The 17,298-nt window shown below is 43.4% G+C and overlaps 1 protein-coding gene across 1 annotated transcript in view; it reads left to right on the top strand.

Annotated features, from left to right (window-relative positions):
- Positions 1–17,298, top strand: part of LOC128454798 (partitioning defective 3 homolog) — a 163,518-nt gene that overhangs the window by 18,288 nt on the left and 127,932 nt on the right. The window contains exon 2 of the mRNA XM_053438343.1: positions 12,673–12,774. Within this exon, the coding sequence (XP_053294318.1) occupies positions 12,673–12,774 (102 nt within the window). The remainder of the gene's footprint in view (positions 1–12,672; positions 12,775–17,298) is intronic.

Here is a 17,298-nt window from a genome sequence, read left to right as displayed (position 1 = left end):
CACGTGTGTGAATTTACTGAAAGCTTTTGACGAGTCATGATAACCTTCGAACAAAAAACCTATTGTAAAGTAGTAATAATGCAACCAGAGGCAGGAGAACACTAGAGGCTTGCTTGGAATATGAATTCAGAGCTATTAGAGCTTTTTGTCCAGTGCTCCTGTTAAAGGAGATACTCTGCTCATATTCAGGTTCATCATTTTAAGTTGGGTTATTACACTAACAGTTAATATTCAGAAAACACGTCACTTCCCTCAAACTGCTCTTTGCTGCAGCTCCTCTTTTCAGCCTCTGTCTCAAACACTTGGTTTTTAGCTCCTGTCTCTTTTAGTTCCAGCTCTCATGCTGCCTGTGGCATATTTGTTTTAGGTTCTCATGCAGATTTATTCTTTGCCTGTCTGACTTTGTAATCAGATATTTGCATGATTACGTTCTCGGCCCGATAGCATTCAATAAGGTTCATTTGGAATTTTAGCGATAACCTTTTTTCTAAAACCTTCAAATCTCTGCATGAAACCGGTTGATCTGGAATCGAGCAGGACTCTCATTCTCCTGAACCAGTTCTTCCTCTGGAGCAGCTGGATGTTTTGTCTGCAGCACTTCCCCCTCTGACAGACGGGATATCCTCCTGTCACATTTAGCCTGAAACCAGATGAGAGTCTCCTGATATCAGTCGGTCGGTTGTGCCTCCAGTGACAGTCTTCTGAAATGTGATACAGCTCGGACCGGAATCGAACAGTCACCTGCGGCTTGTTTCCGTCCGCTGTACGTTGTAGATGTGGTCGATTGCATGAAAGCCGCTCAGAGAACATTCCAGTGAATTGACTCGCAAATCTTTGGCTGAGGGTCCAGAATTTCTCGTCCTGTATTTCAAACCACTTCCCTTCCCCAGTTCCTCAGGGGCGTGCCAGGTGACTCCACACTTTCATATTTTTATTAAACACCACCACACAAAGAACTGGAAGACCGAATAAAGAGAGAATCCTGAGAGCAGCCGAATGCGATGGACCTCTCAGCTGCCGGTGATCTGAGCCTCATAGCTTTGGCTTTGTTCGGCCTCATTTGATTGTTCATCTGATGTAAGCCAGCTGCCTGCACCTGCTCACTTCTGCTTTTACCAACCACAGCTCCACACCTGACCTTCTCTCGCTATCACTTTCAAAGCATTGTAACATGTGTGTCTGGTAATTCAACGCCCTGAGATCATGCACGGTTATACCCTTTCTGTCGATATCTATTATCTTATCTTAGAAATGCATGGTTGTGCTACTCAATGGTTTCTGAGATGTGATCTGTTATACATCTGATACATTTATGCCTTTTATAGACATAAACTCTGAAAAATGTCTGCACAGTTTAATCAGGATTTGTCTGAAACAGTCAGGGGGGGTTGGTGCCTAGGTAGAACATGCAGGATTCAGGACAAGATGTCAACATTCTGCTGATAGTTGTGTGTTTGTTCCTTTCACTATAAAGCCGCTCCATACATGTACCTGAACCCACCTTCAGTTTCAGTAGGTGGTTGTGTGTAGCCACAAATCTTGGGCTGCACATTGATGCCTGCATAGAGATCTGTGCTTAGCCCAGCGGACATAGATGGATGATGACATTTACATTACGAGGACCGTTTAGCACTCAAGCCTAAATACGGACGCAGAAACCATAGATCCAGATAACCCATTACCCTGGCATACAGCTGGCCTGCTGCCACTGGAGCTCAGGAATCAACACAACGTCTCGTGCACTTCAGCCCGCACGGCTTCTCGTTGTGTTGCCAGCGTATCAATAACCAGTGACACTCTGGGAATCTGATCCCCAGTGTCTGAAGTAAGAGAACGGGTTATTGTGTTGCAGCGTGTGTCCGCTTTCAGGCCTCCGTCAAGAACACACACACACAAACTCGACTGTGCACACGCACTTTAAAGAACACACACAGACATGTTTGCACAAGTATTACATGCACAAACACACTACTGTACCTGCACACACGTGGACAATGTCTGGCATTAAGCTGTGGGTGCACACACGGGACATTTGCAGTGTTGGTTCAGCGGCTGCAGGAGAAGCAGAGCAGTGGAATGTGTTTAGTTTAAGGTGCACACGAGATGTGGAAACACCTTCATGCTCCTGAGAAGACACTTCAGTCCAGTCCAGTGAGTCAGGCGCAGGTATGTTTGAACACAATCAACCACACGGCCTCTTTCATGACCTCCTCCTCTGAGGTAATGTTGTCATTGGCTTCAGCAGCAGGATGACTCAGAAACTACTGAATAGATTTCTATGAAATTAGAGCGATGGGGCACAACCTGAGGAAGGAGCATTTAAAATGTGGAACAGATCCGGATACATGGAATGTGTTCGCACTCTCTTTAAAGAGATAAGTTGTTTCGATAGGTCGGGATTGTTCTTCCAGGTTTGTTGTGTTTTTCCCAGTTTGTTGTGTTGTTACAGAATCGGAACAAGGAAGGAAACACAAACTAGGCTTATGATTCCATCTGGTTTGTTATTCATCCAATTCTGGTGTTTGCACAATTTTCCTGTTTGCATATACAAAGTTATGCTCACAAGAACGGTTGAGTGACAGGACCCCAGGCTGTGATCACAACACCTGCTTCTCTTTTCTTAAGAGTACAACAGATGTGGAAAAGTTGAGTGACAGGACCGGGATTGAGCCCAATCAAGGGCTGAGATCAGAAAGTCTGACAGATCAACAGCTGTCAGAGTCAAATGTGCAAAATCCACATTTGACTCTTCTTTCATTAGTTGTGCTCCACTCACGTGAAGCCACAGCAGATAGTGAGGGGAGGTTCTGAGGTGTAGAGGTTCCATGACAGCAGGTCTCCACCCGGCTGAGCACAGGGTTGAATGTCCCCCCCCCCAGGCCTCTGTAATTGGACGTCCTTTTGCAGTTGGACGATGAAGACGAGTTCTTTATCCTTCAGTGACTGAATAGAGTTTAACAAACGAGCCTAATTGATGCTATTGAATTCTCCTTTGCGTCTTCTGTCTGTTCTGCACTGTTACACTGAAGCGGGTCAGTTGTGGATGACGACAACCGCAGAGGATCAGATGTCTCGGCTGAACTTCAGATGACTGGTTTCCAGTTCACCTGAGCTGGTTCCTCCTGAGCCTGATTCCACGACTCTATTTTTGCTGCTCCTGTGTTTTCACTGATTATATCTCAGTTTCTTTATCTTATGCTGTTTTTCAAATCAGATATTTAAGTCAATGCACTCGAATGCAGTACACTCTGTACTCCGTATCACAGTCTGACTGATATGGACTTTAGGGGTTCTATGAATCAACTATTGTAATAAATATTGGAGTTAAAAATACAGATATATTGGCCTTCATACATCAAGACGTCCTTATCCAGCCCTTATGACAAAGAAATGTAATTAAAGCTTGATAATTTACTGTTAAACCATAAACTTTATCTTAAATAACAACAAATAAAAATGAAGAAACCAACTTATTCAAATATATAGCACTTTAAATACTTTTTAACTTGAATTTACACACATAAATTAATTGTTTATTAATTTCGGTAAACTTAAATATTGATGCTCGTCTGTGTAAGGCTCATATCATCAGCTGGTGGATGAATTGGTCGGGTCTGGTGTAGTGCAGCTCAGACTGTTGTCGCCAAAACATCGACCTGCTGCTTTACTAACATAACTTAGAAATTAATGTTTAACTTTCCTGTGTGCACTCCATGTTTCATGTGAGTGCCATTGTTGTTGCTTTTAGTGCACGGCATGTTGTCATACTCGTCTGTATAAATGCACTTAGGCCCTTAAGAAGAAGTCTGTCTCACTTCTTGTGGTTTCAACTAAAGATATCAAACAATAATATAATTATCTTATTACATGTTTTTTTGTGAGATCTAGTTCTGCCAGTCTTGGTTCATCTTTTTCTTCTTTTCATTTTCATCATCTGTCCTCCGAGAGCCTGTAGTTTGTCAAACCTGGAAAAGAACCGATTCCAAGTGAAGTTATAATATTGAGTTTCTCAAAGTTGTTTAAACTCTATTGATCGAAGGAGTAGCAGCACAGTCCACTGGGTTTACTGGGGGCTTCCTGACAAATCATATGTTTCTCTACCTTTCAACTGGGCAGCGTTTGTTCCAGTGCATTAATGTGCAGCCTCCTCAGGGTTTTCATCGACTCGGGGACACATGGACTGTTGCCTGATTTAGGTCTTTTCTCCACTTGGATTTCAGTCCCTCTCCTTGCAGGCTGACAGCTGCTGGAAATGTAGACGCCACTCCGACGTGTGTCTTCAATTTACCCCCCCCCCCCCCCCCCCCCCTTTCCTCTAAATCTTAAACTGAGACTGACGCTAAAGAAAGAACCAAACTCGGAGGACATTTCTTACATTCTTGTCTTCTCTGCTTGACCAGGAACTTTTGTGAAGTCTTTTAAAGCAGCAGGAGCTTTGTTTAGATTGGATTGTATTAGCTGTTTATTTTTCTGGAGGATTGGCTGATTGCATGCGATTGCCTCTTCTGACAAGGTCAAAGGAATTTCTATACACATAAATTATGAAAGGGCGTATTTATCCAATTGTCCAAAAAATGCAGACGGCAGTTTTTCAATGAACTTTGGTCATAATTTAACCAATAAGAGGATATAAGCCTTTTGAAAGTCGGTTGTTATAATCACTCGTTGTGCTATTTACTGTTTAAATTAATATATGGTTGGAGAATAGCTTTGAAATTACATGGAAGCTAATTATTTGGACCTGTATTAAAGGAGATATGACCAGTTAAAGTCCCAGAGGCCCCTGAAAAAGTTCAAACCTGGTTAAACCAAATTAATAAGGATCCAGAAACATCAACATTTGGTTCCATGGATTTCTTTTTTGACTAAATCATCATGAAAACCTTCATTAACACTACACTAAACCACCTGTGGCTCATTGTTCCCGGGCCTCTCTCTCTTACAGTAAGCTTAATGGAATGAAAATCACCAGCCGCCCTGATAAGAAGGCCTGTGTTTGGTGAACATTACGTGATTAGATGCTTGCTGGGCCCTTTTAACCGAACCAGGAGTCAAACATAGCTCAGATATTTCAACATGGAAACTTCTCCGTCGTGGCCTCACTGATAAAAAACAACCACAGACAGCTTCTGTTTTCGAGTCTGTTGCCTCGCCTGGTTCCACTTGTTTTTTTGTGGCGTCAGTTGGTTAAAGTACAACCTGCGAAGGTCACTGTGGTGATGTGTTGGACTGTTGATCCTGAAAGCTTCTCCTCTGCTGTCACTGCTAAGCTGCTTATTGTTTTAGCAAGGGGTCAAAAGCAAATTAATCCATAAAGGTATGACTGTGATTGTGGTTACGTGTCGTACAGGTACAGAATACATGTTTTTTTTTAACTTTAAATTGCAGCTTATTAATAGAAATGTGCCCCTTTTCTACCTTTTGTGAAAATGTACAAAAATCTAAGTAAATGTAAAGTGTGCAAAAGCTGGAAAACAATTAGTCCACAGCCTGATTAATATGGATATTGATATTGGGGAATCAAATATTTCAAATAGCAATAAAAGGGCTGATATATATATATATATATATATATATATATATATATATATATTAATAGTTTGTCAAAGGCTCATATTGTCTGATATTATTGTCCAAATATCCGTCATCAGTCCTTTAATGAGACTGATGCAGTTTAAATTTAACTTTTTTAACCGCAGCCTGTGTGAGCCTCTTAAAAACTCATACTCCTGTAATCTGGGAGAAGAGATTTCATTTTCGTGGAACAATGGGGAATAAAATATTCATCAGGATGATTCAGTTTGTTTGGAGGCAAAACTGCAAGCTCATGAGTTTACCTCCTCTCCTTCCTGTGCACCACGTAGTCTTCCCTTCCTCCCTCCTTCCCTCCCTCCCTCCCTCCCTCCCTCCTCTCTGTCCTTTCTCTCTCTCCGGCTGCCTCAGGTTTCACTGCACAGGAGGTTCAATTTAAAGACAGGAGCCACATGTGTGATTTGTTTTATGTGTTCCCTCGCCACTCGTGTGTCGGCCTCTTGCTGCTCTGCATTGTGCACAGGTCTCTCTCTCTGTGTTACGAGTGCAAACCGAAGCTGAAATAAAGAGAATAAAACCTTGTTCGCTGCATTTAAAGCTTAATGCGCTGAGTGAAGTCTGCGGACTAATCCTACCTGCCGCAGTTTTAATATCTGTGCGTGGGCGGTGTAAATTTGACTATTTTTGGAGCGAATTAATCTGTGGAGCTGTCGAGCGGTTGGCTGTGTTGATCAGATATGAGGTTTTTACTTTTGAATGGCGACATTGTTCTGCTTGCGGCTTGGTGCCGTTGAGGTGTGTGTTTCTTCTGCCAGGGTTTCCCCTCTGGTTACTGTCTCGACTTGACTCCCCCCCCCCGCTGTAGACTGGAGGGTGAACCGCGGTGAGATTGTGTGATGGAGCGCTGACCTTGATGCAATCCTACTTCTATAATTAGAGAGCGGTTTGTGTGTGTGCATGTGTGTGTGTTGCAAGCAGCTGGACGGCACAAAGTTTTGAAGCTAACCTCTTTCTTAATGAGGTTTTTAAAATACTGTTTATTTTAGTGAACACTTTTAAAACCTTGTTACGGTTAAAGACGTAAAATGCTTTTTTTCTACACAACCTTGGTGGCTGTAATGTTTACAGTGAAACATGTGGTAAACAATGGAGAGTGTAGAGGGATGTGTGTTACTACTATTTAGTTTGTGTTTGTCATGACCTCCGCCAAAGTGGTTATGTTTTCACCTCTTTGAATTGGTTTGTTCGTTGGTTGTTTGGAAGCAAGTTCGTGCAAAAACTACTGGAAGGATTACCACAAAACTTGATGGACAGATCTATATATATATATTTATAAGTAGTTTAAATCTGATTCAGCTTGATTGCATGTAAAGGGACTGTTTGTATGTGCTCTCTTATTACTTTTAACTGCCATGTCTTCTGTGTAGTTCTCAGTCTGACATTTCTTTTACCACTTGAATTATTTGTTTCCTCATTTATTCATTAAATTGTACAATTCTAAGTTTGGGTCAAGTTTGGAACTTGAAGGACATTTTGGACCTAGATAATTGAAAACACCAAAACTTTCAAGTTCAATGGTCAAAAGCCCCCAAAGCCTGGCCTTTTTTCAGCTTTTGATGAAAGACCAGATTGTGATGAAGAAGGATCGATAGGCAGAAGATAGTTCTCAGGTGATGGAGAGAGAAGAAATGTAAAGGAGGAGGGTTCGAGACCTTTGGCAGCCTCCTCTTGTCTCTGCTTATGATTTTGTGGCCTTGATTTAAACCCTCCTTCCCACGCAGTCTTAATATTTATAACTTAAGGAGCACAGCCTTTGCCCCCCCCCCCCCCCCCAGCACTGCAGGACGGGGCAGTTGTTAATTCTGCTGTGAGTAGATGGCAGCAGTCCAGGCCCTTGAATTCCACTTGGCACTTACATGGGGAGGAATGTTTGGCACTTGAACTGTGCGGAGCTGCCGGTGCTACACAGCCAGGACCAGGTGACGTATTCGTGGGAGCACGGGAGACTGAGGGAGCAAGTTCTCGCAATACATCTGAAAACTTTGATTCTGGTCTGCGGAGATGAACAATAAACTGATCCTAGGTTAAGGCATGCTGCACACCCTGCAACTTTTGGAAAGTTCAATAAATCTGCTAAAATAAAGGCCTTGTAAAAGTTACCTGAGCAAAATGGGACATTTGTGAATTCATGATTTATAATTCTGATTTTCCTCTATTCTGAGATGTTTGATTAGAGTAAGTATGAACGTGTACAACCATGTTCGCAGAGTGGACTTATATTCTCGACACCACACACGCACACGACTGTCTTTGTTCAGAAATTAGTTTTGTGGTTTCACGCACATCACGTCGCACTCAGACGGCATTTTCCAATTTCCCCCCTCTCGACTGACTGGTGTCATTATGCTCCCGTGAAAGAGTCTTTTGTCTTTTGTCTCTTACTTCAACCTTGTGTTGAAACTGCAGAGCAGGTCACGTGTGAGGCTGCAGCCCTGTCTCAGTTGTGCACACATCCGAACATGAGATGACCCTGAGAGGGGATTTGTCAGACTGGGACTGGGACGGGGGGGGGGTGTTTGTCTGCAAGATAAGTTTGGTGGTAATATTTGAAGAAGTCAGATATCGGGACAAACCGATCGACTCATAAGAACATGGGCACTCCCACCTCACCCCCCCCACTGAAGGTTTCCCCTAGACTTTCTGAATTCTCAAGGACACTAGTTGTAGTCAACTTTTATTTATCCAGGGAGGGTTCACTTCCAAAAACAAGCTTTGTCCATCAGTGACCTGCTTCATGTTTTTATAATCACATCTCTGAGCTGCCTGTCACAACCACAGTCCTCCACGGAGCAGTGTGGTGTTTAGATCCTTTCTAGATATCCGGGCAAAGCTCATCAAATCATCATCTGACACAAAAACTGATGATCTAACTTTAGATATGACTTGCGGTTGAAGTCTGCAACACACTTTGGAGGAACGTGTCTGGAGTTTGTCTTTTAACATGTGAAGTTAATGTCAGGAGCATGTGACTTCAGTGCAAAACAGCTTTAGATACCACCCGTTAAATAAGATGAGAATAAACCTTCTGTATTTCCATAATCCATCGGTCATTAGTGTTTCCTGCTGCGAGGATAAAGCACACGTTGACACAGGTTGTATTAGGTTGTGTCTCTTTTCCACCCTCCACGAGATAAGTGCAGCAGCTTCCATCACTTTATTGCCTTAAAGTGACCTCCTCCATCTGGCCTTGGTTTTAAATACCCCCCCCCCCCCACACACACACACACACTCTCTTAATCCCAAATCTACAATCACTTAATTATTCTCTTAGGTCTTCCGTGTTCCACATGTTGTTTTTCCACTCCGTCCATTCGAGCCTAATTGAGAGCGAGGATGGATAATGTTAGCAAAATGCAAATTTATTTTTGTTGGAATTCAAAGAATTCCCCCCACGCCAATTGGTCCAAGGTATTTTGCTAGATAAAATCCTCGAGGGAACTATCTTCACTTGTTGTCCTATTCATCTGAATCCTCCATATCCGAGTGGATGTAGGAGCAGGAGGAGGAGTTGGAGGAGGTGGAGTAGAAGGAGGTGGAAGAAGAGGAGGATGAGGAGGAGGAGGAGGTAGAAGAGGAGGAGGAGGAGCTGGAGGAGATGCAGGTGGTTGTGGGGAGACTGATGATAGACAGCAACGGCTCAGATTCAGATTCTGTCAACTCATCTGTCGACTCATCTTGCATTGAGCTGAATATCTCCTCGGTTTCATAGTCCCACAGCTCCTCCAGCAATGGGTTCTCCTGGTCGTACCAGTCCATGTCAATCAACTCTTCCCAAAAATCCACCTCACACTGTTGGAAATATATTTAAGAACATTATTTCACCTCAGGCAACGTGAGCATTCTCCAATTGTTTGTCTGTTAGCAGGATCACACTCTTACTTCCCCCTTTTATAATGGATTCATTGAAAGAACAGTGAATAGACAAATCTAGTCCGAGTAATCGGAAGCCGCCCTACCTCATTGTCTATTATCATGTTGTTGATGTAGATCTGATCAAATGACTTGAGGTTGTTGAATAGCCGCTCCACCTCGTCTAACGGGAACTCTTCCTCGAGATCTAGTTGTGACATTTGACCTGCTGTATGGACCTCCAGTGAATTCTGAACAATCCCCATTAGCCTGTACAAGGATTAAATCATCAAAGTCAAAAAGCATGTCCATCATAGAAAGTAGCTCAGAGGTTGTTTTCATCAAAGGAGAGACCATTTTTTACTAGGGTCCAAGAAGCCTTTGACGATTCCTCTTCTTTATTCGGTTTATTGACCCAGTGGCATAACTGCCGTCTAATGTGTTGGTTCATCGGTCCTGGAATTACCGTAATACCAGTTAAGTTAAATCCATTCCAATAACAATCAATCAATAAATAGGGAAACTGCCAGGCAGCAGCAGAAGAAGAATCTTAAAAGGCTTTTATTGTTTTTTTTTATAGTTTTCTCAGGTTTATATTGCAGAAGAAGAAGACACAGTAGGTAGCGGTAGTGCAGGTTGTTGTTGGTTGGTTGCCAACCGCTAATAAACCAAAGGAAGAAGAAGAAGAAGAAGAAGAAACCGATGATGTGAATGAGAATAAAATGGCTGAATGGCGAGGTGTCTCCATGTGGAGTCTGGCTGCAGGGGTTTCATTTCAACATCCACAATCGGGTTGGTGAGAGATCTGGGAATCCAGAGGCAAGCCCTCCTTCAGCCCATATGTCCTGGAGGAGATTATGTCTGATCCACCGAGTGGGCCACATGGGTTCCATAGTGCTGCCATTCAAACCAGTAGCCAGTCAGATTTACCGTTTTGCCCCAGCATCCCCTCGGGTTCAGCCTGCAGTGCTGTTGTGATTAAAAGCCCAAAACTCCTGAAGTTACGTCCCTAACATGGGGTTGGCATCTTAATGTAGTCGACCTTCAATGTTTTGTGTTTCTAAAATGAGTCCGCACAACTCCCTCCCACACACACACCCACAACCGTCATGATGGCCCTTGCCTGCTTCCACGCCTTGTTTGATCTGATTCCAGATCTGTCTTAGTTTTTTTTTAACTGCACTTTAGATGAGAGTCTGTCAGATTAGCGTCATGGGACTCACAATTAGGCCCGGTGGGGGGGGGAGGCTTGGAAAATCACTGTCGAGACGTTGTGAGTCTGAAGAGTCCTCATCAGTGTTGGTGTGTGTTGTTTCTCCACCTCTGAACTTCAATAACCTTGTTTACTACGTGAGCGGGTCTCCTTCCTTAAGTTTGTCACTGTGACGTTTGCTGAGAGCTATTTTTACCACATGAACTCGGCCCCGCAGAATGACACACACACACACACACGCACACGCGCACACACACACACACACACAGCTCGATCATAACACCACATAACATTTCATCTAAACTGAACACTGACTTGCAGAAAAGCCCCGACTCTATAGGCTGCAGTTCATCATCATTATTATGTTTTCTCATTAGAGTGAATAGAAAAAACATATTTTTGAAATTTGATCAATATTTCATGAACGTCTTGAGGGAATCTCTTTCTCAAATGTTCCTGTAGACTCAAAGATGAACTGAGTAAACTTTTTGTTGGTAAACAATGAAAGGTCGAGGATGTTGTGACCTCTTCAAACCCTCTTTGCCCAACATGACAGTTTGAGTCTGATTCTGTCGATGTTCTTCTGCCATAAATCAAACTGTTGTGGCAGAGGAACAGATTCATTTGGATCAAATAACTTTTTTTGTTTATAACTATAAAGTGTCAGACAACAGCAGCTTGTAAACCAGCTCTTAAACACAGAAACCTACAGTCACTTGTTTGCATTAGTCTGTTGACTGATGAAGATCTCGTGAGCTGCGGCTGCTTCCTGTGTTTGAGTTTCAGATCAGAGTTTTACAGCTGAGCTTTAGTTTCCAGTGGCTCAGATCTGAGGAGACCAACTGGGACATTAATTTTTTAAACCAAAGCTTAATTATTGAAAATCTAAATAAAACCTCTTTGTAATTTGATGACGCTGGAGCTTTGTTTGTTGAGTGTCATTTTTGTTATATAAAGGGTTCCTACTGTAATGAAAAACCTGGAAAAGTCATGGAATTTTTTTATGTGTTTTTCGAAGCCTGGAAAAGTCATGGGAAAAAATAACATCCCAAAAGATTTGGAAAAGTCATTGAAATTTGTGATATTCATATTTCATGTCGTTCATTTACGCTGAGTTTTAAATAATTCATTTGCTTCTAAAGAAATACGCTCAAAATATAAGCAGGCATACTTGGGTTTGTGTCATTTAAGGTATACTGTATGCCTTGGCATTCACATTGTTAGTTTAAATACTACATTTGTAACTTTTTTGCATATACACCGAGATTTCGGTTTAAAGTTATTGAAAAGTCATGGAAAAGTCATGGAAATCCATTTTCCAAAATGTGTATGAACCCTGTATTTAGAATCTGATCATTTGTGAATTTTGATGGAAACAGAAAACCACACACATCCCTGATAAGAGTGTGACTCGTCTCTCTGAACCTGGAAAGTATGTAAATGTGCGACCCCCCCCCCCCCCGTAAAGTGGGTTGTGTGCAGTGGGACAGGATTGTGTGTGATTCTGTGTCTGTGTGTAGATTCAGATTTCCAAGCTGAGCTTCCCTCAGCTGGAATCCACGGGGTGTCGGTGTCGGCGGCTACACAAAGTGACGCAGGCTGTCACACACTGACATGTGTCCCTGTCGCACAAAACTGACGTGTGGAAAATACAGATTTAACCTCGTTAGCTGTTTCTCCTCCTCACGGCTTCTTTTTCTCCAATAATGAGTTCGGTCTTTTGTATTTTTCTCTGCTCTCGAAAAAAATATGATGTTCTTATGATGCATTCTTACAGTTTATCTTTGATTTACTTTGTTTACAATATTACTATATATTTTGTTGTCTCAACCAATGGGACTAACTGAGATCTTCTTGGGTGTGAGGAGAGTTTTGCCCCGAATAACATCTCCCCTCAGAAATCCTTAAACCTCATTCCCTCGTTCGTGTTGTTGAAGAACTTTGAGCTGCGTTTCTGTTTGAATACCGATGAAACGTGGTTTTTAACGTCTGCCTCTTCTCTCCTGCTGGTTTCCCAGGATGCCGGTTACTGGCTGCAGGTCCACCGGTTGGAACACGGGGACGGTGGAATCCTGGACCTGGACGATGTTCTCTGTGACGTGGCCGACGACAAAGACCGGGTGAGTGAAGCTGACTCTGAACTGATGCTGATGTGCTAAGCTTTGTGGTTTTTCTACCTGCCTCAATGTTCCAGAGCTTGAGAGGAGATTCTGTAAAAACTGGTGAACTTTGAGTTTTCTCTGTTTGACTGAGTCTCAGACGCTTCATGACATCACACCATCGTGATGTCGGCTTTCCCCTCGTTGTGTGGTTGCTCGTTCTCATGTGTGAATCATAGACTGTAAACAAAGATGGACGACACGGCAGCTCCCAAAAATGAAGCCCAAAACCTCTGGATCGCCACCTGGTGGTTGGCTGCAGTTTAGCTCATAGATAAGTTTGACAGTTTTTATCTGGGAAACAGGAAGTGCTCTTCTCTTGTGCACCGAATCAGCGTTTATCTGTTTCTGTTTGTTTATTAATAATGTTGTTTATCATCTCTTGGATGCATGAAGGCCTCTGTGTGTTGACATTAGCCGACATGATCTCTCCTGTTAATCTAGTGTGAATATAGATGAACGTGTAACACTGACTTTCAGCCCCTGGAATGTTAAATTGTGCCAGATTCAATCTGCAGATGACGTAAACACGCGTCCTGTTCCCCAAGCGACCAGAATATTATCTCTGTCTTGGTCTAATAGATTATTTTGATTTATCGTTTGCACGTGACATTAATTCCGCAGATTAACCCGTGAACGTTGTGCAGCCTCTGTGTCGAGCACCTGGCTCCTCACGGATCCGTCTCATCCGTCGCCTTCGGTTCAGTTTCTCTCCTTCCACAGTTTTCATGTGGTCATGAATGAAGGGATCTGATCCTGACTGACAGCCAGGAGGTCACAGGGTCACATTCTCTCCTGTTTAGGATACTCCTACAAACAACCACAGATTATGAGACAACTCAAAGCTTGTTTGTTGGTTACACAAGAGCTACACAACTGGTTTCCCTTGAAACTTGGTGGAGAGATGGGACGAGAAAGATCCCATTGTATTTCCGTCCAGATCCAGGAACTCTTTAAATGTGGTTTCAAACGGGGGGGGGGCGGGCGAGTGACAACTTTAAAATTGCACATCTTGGAAATATATTTGAACTGTATTTCTCTGTATAGTAGAATGTACAAGAGAGTGTGTGTGTGTGTGTAGTTTAATGTGAAATACAACTCAGTTACAAGTTACAGTTGAGCGCTCTCTTTCCCACAACTCTGTCATCCCGGTGGTTAAAGACCCTCCAGCTGAGAGTGGTTATCCGTTTGTAGGTGTGCCGCCTCTCGACGAGCTGTCATTATTCTCTTCCTTCCCACCCCCCCCCCCCCCCCCCCCTCTCTCTCTCTCTCTCTCTCTCTCTCTCTCTCTCTCTCTCTCTCTCTCTCTCTCCACCCCTCTCCCCCTCGTCCCTGCAGGCGTCCTCCGCTGCAGAGAGTGTATACATTTCATACACGACAACCCTTCAGTCTCACTGACACACATCAACAGCATCTCACCGCGTTGACACAATCCCCCCCCCCCGCTCCCCCCGGGGCATGTGGGAATGTTCTGGTTCCCAGTCGGCCGTGCAAAACACACTTAAAATGCTTTTACGCAAGATAATAATAGGTTGAAAGTTTAATTTGTATTTAGTTGACATTTGATGTTTCCGTCCAATAACCATCATTTAGTTGAAAAGGGTAAAAGGAAATGACCGTGGCTTGTTTTTCCCAGAGCTCGAGGGGACGCTTGTTTTTCCCACCTACAGTCAGGAGTCTTTGTAAAGCAGAGAATTATGTTTAAGACATAAAAACACAGACTGATATTTTATCATTCACTTAAACTTATCCAGTAAATATAAAAGTTCAACTGTGGGACGCAAACATATTTCGTAAGTTTGTTCTCAGAGGTTATACTTGATATAATAAAAATCCTGCTTGATTTATATTAATTTTAAATTGGACATTTTGCTCTTAAACTCCACAGCAGCTTTGTTGCAGGATGGATCATTGAGTCATTGGAATTAATCCTCTAGGAAAATATGTGAGAAGTGTTTGGGTCATATTGGGGAAAAAAAATGACTAAGATGTTATAAGAAAGTTATGGTTTCACAAGGAAAGAGGGAAGATGGATGCTGGTTCTATTTAGCTTATGGTTCTGTGATTAGAATCTCACCCTCCTGTGATTATTGAAGGCTCCTTGTGAAGACGCGGTGGAATTGAAACGTAGGATTTGTGGTTTGATGTTCTCTCCGCCTGCAGCTGTTGAGGTGAAGCTGGTGGTGCTCAGGCAGACGCAGGTTAGGAATCAAACCCACACGCGGCTGAAGACTTGTGAGGAAACTTGTTGAGGATTTATTCGTGTTTTTTCTGTTCAACTAGAAAAATCCAAGTCATAACAAATGGTTGCTGGACTCATTCCGGCTGCTCATCCCTAAAACTCTGATAGAACTGGTCTTGCATCAGCGTCTACTCTGGTATTTTCACTGAACTTTCCACAACTCGAGCTAAAAGGTTTTGTTTGTCAGTGAAACATAATAAATGATGCAAGTACTGAAATGTTGTTTTAACTAAACAAATACTACAATCTTTCCATTGGTTTTCCATCATATCCTACGAAATAAGACTAAATCCAAAAGATTTATAAACAAAATATGTCTTCACACAGATTATTCAGTTTCTGCCCCCCCCCCCCCCCCCCCCCCCCCCCCCCCCACTTCCACTGAAGCTGCCATCAATCATTTATTTTCTAAATCTCATTTTCCTCCACCGCTCACTTGAAATGTTCAGTCGACCGAAACATCACGAATGAGCTCCGACTGCAAACCAGCAGGAGACGGTGAGACCTGAGTGACTGAGGTGAGCTCGGTGGTTCACCCGGTGCATGGGGCACCGCGGGTGAACCACAGGGAGGAGACGGTGCCGGTGGAGATGGACGACGGGCATCGAACTGTCTTTCACCGAATCTGTGTTTGTAGTCAGCTGGAGCACAGCGAGGAGAGGGAGGCCTCTGCTGGCCCACATCCAAGCTGTGTGTGTGTGTGTCTGTTTGTGTGTGTCCTGTGTGTGTGTGTGTCTGTGTGCGTGTCCTGTGTGTGTGTCTGTGTGTGTGTCCTGACCTCTGGCAGATACTTGTTGCTGTGTCAGAATCAGTTGGATTCATGCTGTGGAGTTTTGTACATGAGAAGTGTCTCTCTCTCTCTGTCTGTCTTGTTCTATTCATCTGTCTCTCTCTCTCTATTTGTCTCTCTATCCATCTATTTATCTACAATATGCTTCTCTCTATATATATATCTATCTATATCTCTTTATTTATATACACATCTCTATATCTGTCTCTCTCTCTCCTTTACTCAATCCGTCTCCATCGCTCAGATTGAAAAGTGAAAAACAGTCAAACACGAACAGTTCAGTCAGTTTTCTTGTCTTCATGTCCTCGGTGTGGACCAGTGTCTGTTACTGTGCTGTGATCAGACACTGTCTCCTCACACGAGCGTGGACGTGTCCTGGTGGACAGACGGAGGACGAGGGCGTCTCCTGGTGTCCGAGCCGGGCCGGTGGTCTCCTGGCAGCTGTGACTCATCATCCCGCTCATTCCTCAGGAGCTTTTTAAAGACCGGCAGGAATGACCGGACACTTTTATTAGCTTCCACTGGAATGAGACAGGCCGCAGTGATCCATCTGGGGAGTACAAGTATATATACTGTATGTTTTTAGTACACTGTGTGTGTGTGTGTGTCTTTTTAAGGTGGAGTTGTGTGTCTCTTCTTGTGTATGTTTCCTTCAAGCCAGGAAAAGTGGCGGTTTGCCCTCAAACTTTTAGAATGTTTCCCCAGATGCCAGCGTCTTTCCATCCGTTCATCATCCTTCATTCCTTCGCCTTCTTCCTTCCCCCCCCCCCCCCCCTCCTCCTCCTCTCTTAGTAAGCGAGCTAAGCTACGTGCGCTCGTCCGTGACCTTTATCGACCTCTGGCAGCTCCATCGCCGACAGCTCCGTGGATGGTCATCGTGCTGAGGTCGTGGAAAATAGTTTTCTGATTCGCTGGAAAGTGTCGTAAAAACTGTGTTAACGCACAAAGCACACAGAGTTGTGTTGTACTTTAATAACTACTCAGTGTTGGGGGTTTATTATGCTGCAGGAAACCATCCCAACAGTTACTTTGTGCTATTATCTTGCTTGTTAACTTTAAAATCTTAAAGTTGCTTTTTTTTTATTATATTTGCATAATTACGTCTTTAAACGAGGCACATTTGATTTGAGATACTTGTCAAAATATACACATCTATGTGCCTACAGATGAACACACACTGACACATACTGACACACACAAACACACACTGACACTGACACACACTGACACACACCGACATACCGCAGGTGTCCGGTGACGAGCTCGTCCCTACACATGCTCCTGCAGCGATGCCATAACTCTGAATGATGGCACCTGGGCTGTGCCAACACATTCCAGTGTGTGTGTGTGTGTGTGTGTGTGTGGCTGTGTGTGTGTGTGTGTGTGTGTTGTTGGGGTGTGCCACACAGCTGCGTCCACCGCTACTTAATCACTGACATCACATATCTGGTTC

This window comes from Pleuronectes platessa, chromosome 13 (genome assembly GCF_947347685.1).
Source record: "Pleuronectes platessa chromosome 13, fPlePla1.1, whole genome shotgun sequence".
NCBI lineage: Eukaryota > Metazoa > Chordata > Actinopteri > Pleuronectiformes > Pleuronectidae > Pleuronectes > Pleuronectes platessa.
This window is presented reverse-complemented; position numbering and strand designations above follow the sequence as displayed.